Below are 12,358 nucleotides of genomic sequence, written 5' to 3'. Positions count from 1 at the left end.
CCAAGTACCACCCAAAAATATTAAAATAAATTCAAAGTATTCTTATCTAGCTATATATGATTATCAGCCCTTATATACCTGCCATTTTATGGGCAGTAATGTTCCAGCAGATAACCCTGAAGTCTATTGAACACAAAATAAATTTATTCTCCTTATTAAAAGTTCATCCACCCAATTTACCTAAATAAAGTATAACTAGGCGACATCTTAACTGAAAAAGCAGCAAACCTGATTTCCCTGACAATACTTTAGTTACACAACATTGGGAGAACATAACTGTGTGTGTGTGTGTGTGTGTGTGTGTGTGTGTGTGTGTGTGTGTGTCTTTGCTATAGTTGCATATTTCTATAAAAAGTGTAGTTAATTACATGTTAAAGTAACATAAATAAAAACTGAACAAAGGAAACATAAAAACACAAAAACATCGTATCAGAATAAAATTAATGAGACATTAATCTTACTTGGAGAGTCAGCAAGGAAATCAGTTGTGGGACTGCTCCTGTTGTGCTGTGAGTTGCCATTGGTGGAACTCTTGTGCTGACTCTGATTAGATATTTGTGGTGTTGTAGTAATGGTAATATCAGAGTTATTAGCTGCTAATCGATTTATCACAGTCATTGATGTTTCTGAACCATTCATCATGCCGTTGTGATGATGATGTTTCTCCTGCAAGACCTTAACAAAGACAGGTAAGGGTTCAATAAAAAAACTGAAAGATATTTATGGAAGCAAACATATAAAGTGAATCGCATGTACAATAGATAGATTATGCAATGAAATGCATTGCACTATTCTAAATTAATATGGGCAACAACTACAACATTCAACTGTTTGACATTTTTGTCATGACACAAAATGTTAGCTGAAATGGAAAAATGTAGCATCCAGGATGAGGACTTTTAATGTTTCTTAGCATTAATCTTAATGTAAGAGGAGAAATCGAGACTATTGCAGTTTCAAAATAACAATAGGAACAAATGTGGTCAACATCCTTGGTAAGAGCTCTTGTATGTGTTGTGTAGTAAATTTCTCTATTGACATGCCATTCATTTCACAAATGTCAGTTACAATGTACAATATACCTTCTAGCATCTACTTCTGTCTTGTAAGTGAAGTCATGTGGCCTTCCCAAAAATTACCGTATTTACTCGAATCTAAGCCGCACTCAAATCTAAGTCGCACCTGAAAAATGAGACTCGAAATCAGGGAAAAAAAATTTTCCTGAATCTAAGCCGCATCTGAAATTTGAGACTCAAAATTCATGGGGAGAGAAAAGTCAGACCACACCTCCAAATCAAAACAAAGTTGGTCCATTGTAACATGAGACACAATTTAGGTCGAATGGATGAAGATACAGCTGCAGTAGTTTGGTTCGAGTCGTAATGTTAAGAGTTAAGCTTTACCAAGCAGCCATTGCTATGTGTCAGGTGCTCCATCCATATTTATACAGGTACCCTTCCTCTTTAAGGTGCTTTGTCTGGTTTGAATAGATTGCTTATTTTGTTTTGATCTGATAAATGGAGTTCTCTTTGTTATAGGTGTTTACGTCACTCTAAGCCGAAAATGCATTACTGCACTGTCATGCATTGTTTGTCGCATTCTGATAATGAGTGTCCACGACCTGTAGTCGCTCGCAGCGTGACTTGCTTTTGTGCGTGCTACCGCCGCTAACAATAAAAAATAGAGGAATTGTCTCATAAGCAAAACAATGGCAAGAGACTGCTGTTTGTTGTTACTTACACTGCTGCTTTCTTTGATAATGATCAACAAGAACCAAATAATAGAGTGCATATGATAGAAGATGTTCTGAATGAGAGTTTAGCAAAAATTTTTCTCCATTTGAAAATCTTTGCAGGCGCCTCTTTAGTACATTACATTCTGCACAGAAATTAGAGTCATCTTAGATTTTAAAATCTAGTCAGTTGCCGTGCTTCATTTCTGACTGTATCACTATTCAGCATAAGAGTAATACGAATATAAACATGACATGATATGTATATTCTTCCGCGTTTGCTGTTGTCTCACTCTAGTTTTGTAGTTTATTAGGCAGACAGGATTTAAATGAGATAGCAGCAAACACAAAAGAATACATGGCATAATGTTTACATTCTTCTACCATTTCTTTTAATTTATTTACTGACGCAGAGGTTTTGGTGCCAGTATTTATCTTTGTGCCTGCAAAGCATGCCTGTGTAGCGGTACATATATTCGACGGCAGAAGTTAGTTGTGGCGGCACCTACCAACATTTTTCAGAACTTCCGCTTACTTTGTACTTTTGGCATACAAATACTGGAAAAAAAGTGCGTCTTGGATTTGAGTGAATACGGTAATCCAAAATATGTCCCTCCCTTGTGTTTCCTTCATCATTTGCTTAAAACTCATATTTCATATAAATACTTTGTATTCTTGTTAGAGTTTACCCAGGCTCTGAGATTGGGGCGGGAGGGGGGGGGGGGGGCATTTCATATTACTTCTGGGGTGAATGAGAAAACAGATACAAGTTTTCATGGCAAATAGTTCTGGGGCAAATAGTTCTGGGTGCACTAGTCAGTATCCATTTCATGTCCTGACTTCATTTAAACTGATATCAAATTGATATGTCTCTATGTTTGACACAGTTGGATGTAAGTTCAGTTCACAAAATTTATTTTTGCTATGTGGTGTGAGGGATGGGACAGTTTCCCTTCCCTGTTCCCTCAAAGGGTACACTCTTGGTTTACTACCTGATGTTTTGTGGTGCTTCCCCAGTTTACTTAAGGCATTACAAATATCTGAAATCTTTAAGCAGTAAGTTTTAACAACAAATCCTTAACTACATTCTGAAATTAACATTGCTTCCATTTATAATTTTCTGCTGTTTTCACATACATTTTCATAACCAATAAAATTGTAATATATTGTCTGCTGTCATGCCATTGGAGTTTCATCAGCACCACCACCACAACCATTGTCATCATCAGCTATTTGGCTTCTGCTGCCTTATAAAGGATTACTCAAACTTCTCCATGTATTATGGTCTTCAGCTACACTTTAATGTTTTCTAATTGTATATACTCACCTACCTTTAGATCTCTTCTCAGTTTTTTCTCATATCTTGGAATCAAGCCAAGTACTTTCTCTGTCCACCTATCATAGATTTACTCACCTACATGTCCTGTCCACCTCTATGCTGCTTATGATTCATTTGTTACTGCCTGTCACATTAATTTTCATCATCTATGTCTGTCCACATTACCGGCTCTCAGTGTTTGAGTGGTATTTGTGTGGAATGTCCATGTCTCACTGGTACATGTCAGAACTGGTAATACTACTGATTGTAAAGAGATACATCAGAAGCTTAGTCTTCAAAGCTATAGTAAGTTTAATGAAAACACGTGAGGACATTTTTACTCTTTATGTTTACAGCACTTCTCTTATATCCATCCAATTGTTGTCAGCTGCTCAAGATAAAAAAACTCGTTAATTTGTACTATGACTTCATTATTGATCTGCACAATTTTTATATGTTCATTAATCATCAATTCAGCCTTATTTTAAGATGTGCTTTTAAGCTTGTGCTCTAATGTTATTTCATTAATTGTTATTTACTCACTATGGGCAAATAGTACAATGCAATCAGCAAAATGTGGGCTGTTCAGGTCAGTTCCATTAGTATATATTCCTTCTCTTTTTCCAGATTAGGAATTAGAAAACTTTCTCTAGCGCTGTTGAGAATAGGTCTGGCAGACTGGTATCACCTTTCCTCCACTTTCAATTCTAAATTTCCCTCTAAACTGAAGAACCATTATAGCACTTGTAGAATTGGTGTACATATCCTTAATATATAGTAACAAAGGATTAATCAGTTTATGGTTTCTCAAGAGCTGTACATACAGACTACGTTGAATTCCAGTGAAAAGCTTCCTCAACTTGGCAAAGTGGTAATCCATATTCATTCATCCATCATATAAATTCATTCAAGGCTTACTAGTTATCACTTGTACTACATACTCTGATAAAGCCAGTTCATTCATTTGCTTGATTAAAATTCAATGTCTTTTCTATTGCAGCCTGCTGCATACTGTTATAGCGCATGCAAGTGTGATTGTGCCAATTGTAGTGATGCCACACATGTGTACTTAAATCAGCCACCAGCTGTATCAGTGCAGGCTGGCCACTAGAGGCCACCTGTAGGAAGCATGCATATGGTCTCTGCCAAGCTGTCTACTAGCTACTTGTGTCTGTATACACAGGGAGTAGCATCAACTCAACTCTCACTACGGTCTTTTAGTTTATACTGCTCACATCAGTTGTTCTGTGTATCTCTTATAATTCAGAGATTTAAGAATAAAGCCATATATGTGTTACGTGTATCAGTTTTATATATTAACTTGAATACTACACAACTGGTGATCAGTTTGAATTGGTTTCCATGAGTGCAGTCTTCAAGGGTGGTTTCATCAGGTTTAGTCATTATAGACACCATGCTACTGGCCCTGATTCAACAGCTTATTTCAGCGTGACCAATTATCAGCTTTCATTAATAGACAGGGTACCACTGTGTCAGTCTATCCATCCACTTTTCCTCTGTGTGATGATTCAGCCATGGATTGGGAAGCTATGAAAAAAGGCTTTTGGTTTGATAGACTTGAATTTGTACAAAGCTTTATTCCACCTAAGGTGTATTAATTACTGTGCCAGCTTGCCACTTACAAGAACCAGTAACTCTTACTTATGATCACATATGCAGTTTATTGTTCAACTAGTATCACCAACAAATGCATGTCACAGCAGCGCGAGTTGTATTCTGCTGATGCCACAAGAAACCAAACCAGTCAAACAGGGCTTGGGCAGCCAAACTTCACAGCCACACCTGTAAGTGTCAGTTCATTACTGATGCCCATAATGACTCTTATGCATACTCTCACGTGTGACACAATTATCTGTTTAGCTTCAGACAAGGAAGGGCGCCAAAAGGCTTTACTCTTTGAAACCCACATTGACATAAGTTTTGCAAATATGCAGTGGGTTACCAAATTGGAGCATAGGGTGATGTGGCAGTAGTGTCACAAGATGTTCCCACTAGGACAACAGATTGCTTGCCCAAGGAATTGGCATTGGCGGCCGCAAGCATGTGGGACCAGTGCCAAGCAGGCCAAGGGTGGCATAAGCAATGATGACCACCACAGCACCAGCATCAGCATTCTCTGTTTCTATATTGTCCTTTCTGTCTTGTCCATCATGAACATTTGGCATGCCCTAAGAGCTGGACTACTTGTAATGCTTGCCAGAAGAAAGGCAGCATTGCCTACATGTGGCATTCACCGAAGGTTGTTCAGGATATGGACATGGAAGTAAACTGTGTGGCTCCAATGCTTGTGACTTCATCTACATTGTTTATCAAGTTAAGTGTTTTTTGTCAAATGCTCTGGCTACAGATCAACACAGGTGCTGCAGGGATGTTACAGAATTCTCAAGCCTATGTGACTTTAGGCTTAATGCCATTGACACCGATCATGTAGAAGCTGGTCAGTAATAACAAACGGAACATTGCACTGTTGGAACAATTTATGGCATCTGCCTCTTACAAGTCAGTGGTTTGTTCCATTGCATTTTTGTTGGGAGCTTATGCCGGTGTTGAGAATGGGCCCCTGATTGTTTCTCACAACTTTTAATTGTTTTGTTCCCATCACAGCATTCATGATGTTATGGCTCCACCATTCCATCCTCAATCAAATGGTGAGGTGGAACAACTAGTGCATGCATTCAAGTCCCAAATGAAAAAGTTCGTTCCAGATTCTTGGCTGGATGACGCCCTTCTCCATGTTCTGAGCACTTATGCTTTATGCCTATGGTGGAGTGAGACCCAGCTGAATTGCTTCACAGCTAGCAGCCATGCCTTCTCCTCCACCTCTCACAGCCTGTGTCACACCTGCCATGGCCAGTTTCATTAGGCCACTTCCCATTAGGATCACAGACGTGAGTGCGAGGGTTGGTCACTGGCGCAAGAGGATACCGTTCACTGTTATCCACCACCAGGGACTCTGTCTTCATGATCTCCATATGGTTGATGGGCTGGTGGCATGCCACTATGATCAGTTCTGCCCCCCCCCCCCCCCCGCCCCCTCATCATCACATGCTACCAGTTCACAGGTGTGGCCTCCATTGCCACAGCCCACCCCACTGCCTATTGCTTTGAGCCAACTGTTGCCTGCTGTGGAGGTGGCCCCATCCCATTGGTTGCCCCCTCCACATGTGGTGCCCTAGGGTTCCAACTTCCTGGCACCAGACACCAGTTTGTCTCCGGCCTCAGGTCCATTGCGTCAGTATGCTGTTCCCACTCAGGTTCAGCCATCATCACCAGTAGGTCCAACCCTGTCTCCTCTGCACTGGAATCTGCCTGCTGATGATGACACAGAGAGGACAATAGCACCCTCCTGGCCTGGTGCTGTAGTGAAGCCCCTCATGGGCTTATCGCCCTCGGGTATGCCCACACCCCTGTGCATTCCAGCCTCATGGTCAGTGCCCTTCTGGCACATTGTCCTGCCTTCGCCATTGGCACTAGCTACCACCGCTCTGGATCTGATGGGTGTGCCTCTTATCAGGCCACCACCATCTCATCCATTGTTTGGATGGCTTTTTGCATGAGGGAGAGGTGTGCTGTATCCTGATACTTGTGCGTGTAAATGTGAGTGCACCGAGTGTGGTATCACTGTGCATGTGTACTTAAATCAACCGCTAACTGTATCAGCATGGGCTGGCCACTAGAGGCTGCTAGTAGGAGGCACACACACCACAGAGTCTCCACTGCACTGTCTACCAGTGACACCTGTTTACATGCACAGCAGCACTGAATCACCCTCGTTATGTTCTTTTAGTTTTTCTCCACTCACATCAAATGTTCTGTGTATTGTTTACATTGCACCTTCTGTATGATTCTTTTGCCTTGTTATGTGTGGAGTTAAGAGAAACTTATTTCCATTATTGTTCAGGGATTTGTGAATAAACCCATATTTGTGTTACCTGAATAGTTTTCATGAATTACCTGGGTACTACAGAGTCAATAATGATATGGTGAAATGCTTGCACTTTATGGAGTGAAGGCTAATGGTTCTACAGTGTTTTGTAACTTTACTGTCTCCATTCTTGGGATGAACAATTATAGCATGTTTCCAGTTTTGAGGACTTGACTTCCTCTGCAGGTATTATTCTTGTTTATATTTACTATTAAGTTTACTATTCAATTTACAGTTGTGTATTAAGGTGGAGCTGCTACAATTTGTGTAGCAGCAAAAATTAATTTGAATGATGAAAATTCTGTAACAAAGTGATAACTTCATTGCTTGATTTTGCACTGTTGTTGCTTGTGAAAATGGATGGATGATTAAACGTAGATATGGAAACATCTGACATGGTAACCGTTCTCATTAGGAATGTACACTATCTTATTAAAAGTATCTGGACATCCCAGGGTAATGTAGAATTGACCACTAGATGTCATAAGAAGTGGATCCGCAAGTATTAAAAGGGGAGGCAGTGAGTATTGTGTTCTCAGAAGAAAAACAGTTAAAGCAGAGGCTCAGTGACTTTGAATGCAGACTAATTATTTGATGTCACCTGAGCAACAAGTCCACCACAGACATTTCAGTCCTTCTATAGCTGCCAAAGTCAACTGATGGTGATATGAGTCTGAAGCTGAAAAGTGAGGGAACAATCACAGCTAAACCGAGACCAAGCAGACCTCATGTACTTGGCAGACAGAGATGAGCATCGCAGAGACTGTCTGTAAAAAATCACATGAAATCAGTGAGAGGAATCACCCAAATGTCCCAAAATGGTATCAGCAGTCAACTAGCACAATACTGCTTATAGAAAGTTAAAGAGGATGGGACATGGTGACCAAGCAGTTCCCCATATGCTACATATTTCTTTAGTTAATGCTCAGTAATGTTTGAGATGATGTAAGAAGAAATACAACTGGACACTAGGTGACTGGAAATGAGTAATCTGTAGTGATGAATCATGCTCTACTGTGTGGCAATCCATTGGAAGTGTTTGGGTTTGGCAAATTCCTGGAGAAAGTTACCTGCCGTTATGTGTAGTGCCAACAGTGAAATACAGAGAAGATAGTTTTACAGTGTTAAAGGGGTGTTTCATGGTTAGGATGTGGTCCCCTTATTGTACCTAAGAACATGCCAAATGAAGATATGAACAGACTTTACAGCATTTTTCACTGCATACAGCGGAGGAAGAGTTTAGAGATAATATTTTTTTTATATTTGAATGATACAAAGCATAAATCATTACCTGTGGGCAATGGTTAGTGGACATAACATTCCTTAAATGGAGTGACCTGCCCAGACTCCTGAGTTGAACATAATGGAACACATTTGAGATGAAAAGTGTGCTTCTGGGTGTCCTGTTGAGTTGTTGTTTCCATTTTACACACAATATTTTAATGACCAATGCAGACATCTTCAGGAGCTGCAAGTTTTGCTGTTATGTTCACTCATCATCTGGACTCCAACCAGACTGTGAACTATTGTTTGAACTTCTGTTGGTCACACATTGCTATTTATACCTGAGCTCATTTCCTGATACCTGCTACATTGTTTGATGTCCTTTTCAGAGTCAGCACGGGTATTCTGTGAAACATAAATTCTCTCAGCATCTTCCAACTCTGATTGGTGTCATTCTCAGTGAGATTTTAACACTAAGCACTATTTAAACTGGAACTATTGTGTCAATTTATTAGGTTTTATGACAGCTTCATTTTTATAGACTACTTAATTATGCTGTGCCGGCCACTGTGGCCTAGCGGTTCTAGGCGCTTCAGTCCGGAACCACGCAACTGCTACGGTTGCAGGTTTGAATCCTGCCTCACGCATGGATGTGTGTGATGTCGTTAGGCTAGTTAGGTTTAATTAGTTCTACGTTTAGGGGACTGATGACCTCAGATGTTAAGTCTCATAGTGCTCAGAGCCATTTGAACCATTCTGAATTATGCTGTCCCAGAAGCTTGGCATTTGCACCGCAGTACTGATCTCATCATATTTCATTTTATGATTACATTTGAGGCAGTACTTGGCCATTTACATGGTTGTTGTACTCAGGTGTGTCACTGATGTTCCTTGCCATCTCCCTTTGACTGCTCTGATTGTCTGTCCCACCTAAGACATGCCACATTCGCATGGAATGTGATACATGTTCAGCTATTGGAGACCTAAATCACCTTTAACATTATAAAACATACTTTTTATCCTAGCTGAATGGAGTGGTTCACACTAGATGCTATTTTTTCTGTAGGAGTCTACAATCTTTCTGGATATTTGGCCACCATAAGGTAGAAAAGCCATTTTTGTTTTCTCTTCCTCGGTCTCAGTCAACCTCTGTGTCACACATTCTTGATTTTGGTCACACTGCCTATTCAAGTTGGTGGTCTGAGTACCCATTTCTTTGGAGCACTATTTGCAGGTGTTGTAATTCTTCAATGAGGGTTTCTTTTCCTGAAAGTGTTCAAGCTATATGGAGCAGTGTCTTTGTGACAAACTGTGATGGCTCTAGGCATGGAGACAGAACTCAGTGTGTGTAAGATCTCTTTGTACTATGTGTCCCATGGAAATGTCCATTCTTATTAATCAGTCATGGTGAGGAAACCTGAGAGATTACATTTAGAATGAGTTATAGCATCAACTTTTCTCCAGACTGCAGCATCCAAACTTTTTCTGGTTTCAGCTCTTAAGCAAAATGGGCAGCCACTCCTCCACAGACATCCATACACATCATCAAAAATGGTCCCAGCAGAGTTCAAGCTGCTACAAAGGTGAAGGGTGGAAACACCTCATATCAATATCCACTAGTAGATGTCTAGATACTTTTGATCATATATTTCATCTTGCTCTCATGGAGGTAGAATGGAAGAAATACAAAAGTAAAGGAAGAAGAGAAGAAAAATTATGTGGGAAATATAAAACTCACATGTAATAAGAATCATCACAATAACTTTAAGTAAGTCTGGTGCCTCTTGCTATTTAGCTTCCATCTCCAACAATACAAACATCTAAAAATCTGTTTTCTTTTACCTGTTGAGATACCTCTTAGTTTAATAAACTCATCTAGAAAAATTAATAAATATCCCTACTCACAAGTGTGTGTAGAGCTTTTTCAGATTTTTTTGGTGATGCACAAATAATGCTATAGCTTGTATCCAACCATTTTGATTAGCTGCATTCTAATGAAACAGGCACAAGAAATTTCTAAATTTTTGTAGATCAGCTAATACATTGTTTTTACTCCTGTTACTGAAAACTGTATGAATAGCAATAAGTGTAATCATAGAAAATATTTGTTTCAAATCACTGATAATTGATGGAAAATAGTACCGGGTAATGTTGTGGCTGTGAATGCTGTTGTGCACGTTGTTGCTGATGTTGATGCTGCTGCTGCTGCTGCTGCTGTTGTTGCTGTTGCTGCTGCTGTTGCTGCTGTTGTTGTGCTTGTTGTTGTGTTTGCTGCTGCTGCTGCGGTTGCTGTTGCTGAAGCTGTGGCTGGTGCTGTGGGGACTGCTGCGGGATCTGAGATGTTGCTGGCCCTTGATGAGGATGTGGATGGGTATGAGTATGTGGTGGCTGTGGAGGAGCAACCATTGCTCCAAGTAATTGTTGAGCAGGACTTGCACCATTGCTTAGAAGGTGAGGGGGCAGTGTTTGAGCTGCTCCCTGGCCTAGTCCCAGTCCAGCGGCACCAGGAGGTTGAACTGTAAATGATATAAATTTAAGTGCAATAGGAATCTAATTGAAATCCCTTAGCAGTTAAGCCTAACAATCTTAATTTTGACTGTTGGTTGCTTAGAGATGTCTGCACTGTATGTCCTGACTCAAGTTTCATTTGAAGGATTCTTTAAGTTCTAAGTAGACTGTGGTAATCAATTTATGAAGTAAGTACAAGAAACAAGAAAAAAAGTTGAAATGTAACTAAAAAAATTAGCAAAAATGAAAGAATGTCCCACAGATCAATAAAGTATAAGAAATTCATTAGTAGGCAGCAGAGAGCTATAGTAACTGAATTAAATACTGAAATTTGCCCAGACTATAGTACTTACTGAAGCAGTGATCTCTTGAACATTAAAAGACATCATAACATTGCTTGGTTAGAAATTAGTCAACAGTTATTTCTGTCATGCATTGTACTCTTTGTCCTTTGTTTTAAAAAATTAATTTAAAAATTGAGATGCTTTATTGATACAACTTAATTTTTATATATTTCCTAAGTAATATCAGGTGTTTCAAAATGAATATAGGGGTTTAAAGGCTTTGTAGCATTTATTACAGTGTGCTTGCATATATGCCATTCCCTAGATATTTCATTAGAAAATGCTAGTAGAAAAGATGGCAAACAAAAGCTTTTTATATCTTACAGTTTGCAAGGACAGAACCTGTTGCCACAGGGCAATGTGCATTCCATATTAAGTTATACTGTAATCCTCCAAGTAATAACAACATCAGTAGAGGGTATCACCAGTGTGAAGACACCAGCTGTCTGTGCAAAGAGAAGAGTATGAAATGACTAAGGGTGACTGAAGTATGTGTTGAACAAGTAGCCCCGAGAAATCAGTTCGGAAGGCTAGTTGTGAATTAGCAATTCCAGTGAAATTAGTGTGTGGACTTTTAAGGAGTTGCTTACAAGTATGTCCCTATAGTTTGCAGTCATTACAAGCTCTAAAGCCCACAGACTTTGGTTTATGTGGCAACTCTGCAAGCCAAACGTTATTGCATAATAATGAAGATTTTTCTGGATAGTGTTATCTTCAGGGATGAACTGACATTTCACCAAGATCGAAATGTGAACGCACACAATGAGATGCTACATTTGCAATGAGACTCCCCTAAATTGAATGTTTTTTTGTGCCATATCCTGGCTGTAAGTTTTTGGGCCTATAATTTGTGATGTTCTTTAAGTTATTTTATAGTTTACATAATTCATTGGTTTTTTAAAAAAATCAGTGTTAACCTAATAAAATACCACATGTTGGCTCTTCATAGTATCATATGATCAGTGAATGACTTCGTTTTAGGTTACGTTTTTAGTATTTTAATTGTTTTAAGCCGTTTTAATGCTATTATTTTTACCCACTCTTACACACGCATCTCGGCAAACAAGTACCGCCCTCTTGTCCAAAACTTTCATTAATCTAAGAGACACAGCAGTTTGACACCAATTTACTAGTTACATTTGTAAAGTACTGTCTAATGACACTCAGCAGGATTTGTATAGTTTTGCTGTTATGGAGATGAATTTTATGTTTCATATGTGGCTTATGGTTACAGTTATAATGTGCCACTGCACCATTATGTATGTTTGTATGCATCTATTGAACTG

The 12,358-nt window shown here is 39.4% G+C and overlaps 1 protein-coding gene across 2 annotated transcripts in view; it reads right to left on the bottom strand.

Moving 5' to 3' along the window:
* The window catches only part of LOC124788192 (POU domain, class 3, transcription factor 2), a 642,117-nt gene that overhangs the window by 26,919 nt on the left and 602,840 nt on the right, over positions 1-12,358 (bottom strand). For both annotated transcript variants that reach the window (XM_047255360.1, XM_047255361.1), the window contains exons 8-9: positions 10,363-10,736; positions 462-675 (exon numbers count right to left, since the gene is read on the bottom strand). In XM_047255360.1, the coding sequence (XP_047111316.1) occupies positions 462-675; positions 10,363-10,736 (588 nt within the window). The remainder of the gene's footprint in view (positions 1-461; positions 676-10,362; positions 10,737-12,358) is intronic.

The sequence above is a fragment of the Schistocerca piceifrons genome, chromosome 3, assembly GCF_021461385.2.
Source record: "Schistocerca piceifrons isolate TAMUIC-IGC-003096 chromosome 3, iqSchPice1.1, whole genome shotgun sequence".
Lineage (NCBI taxonomy): Eukaryota > Metazoa > Arthropoda > Insecta > Orthoptera > Acrididae > Schistocerca > Schistocerca piceifrons.
The sequence above is the reverse complement of the archived record's forward strand: the minus strand, read 5'-3'. Positions and strand labels throughout refer to the sequence as shown.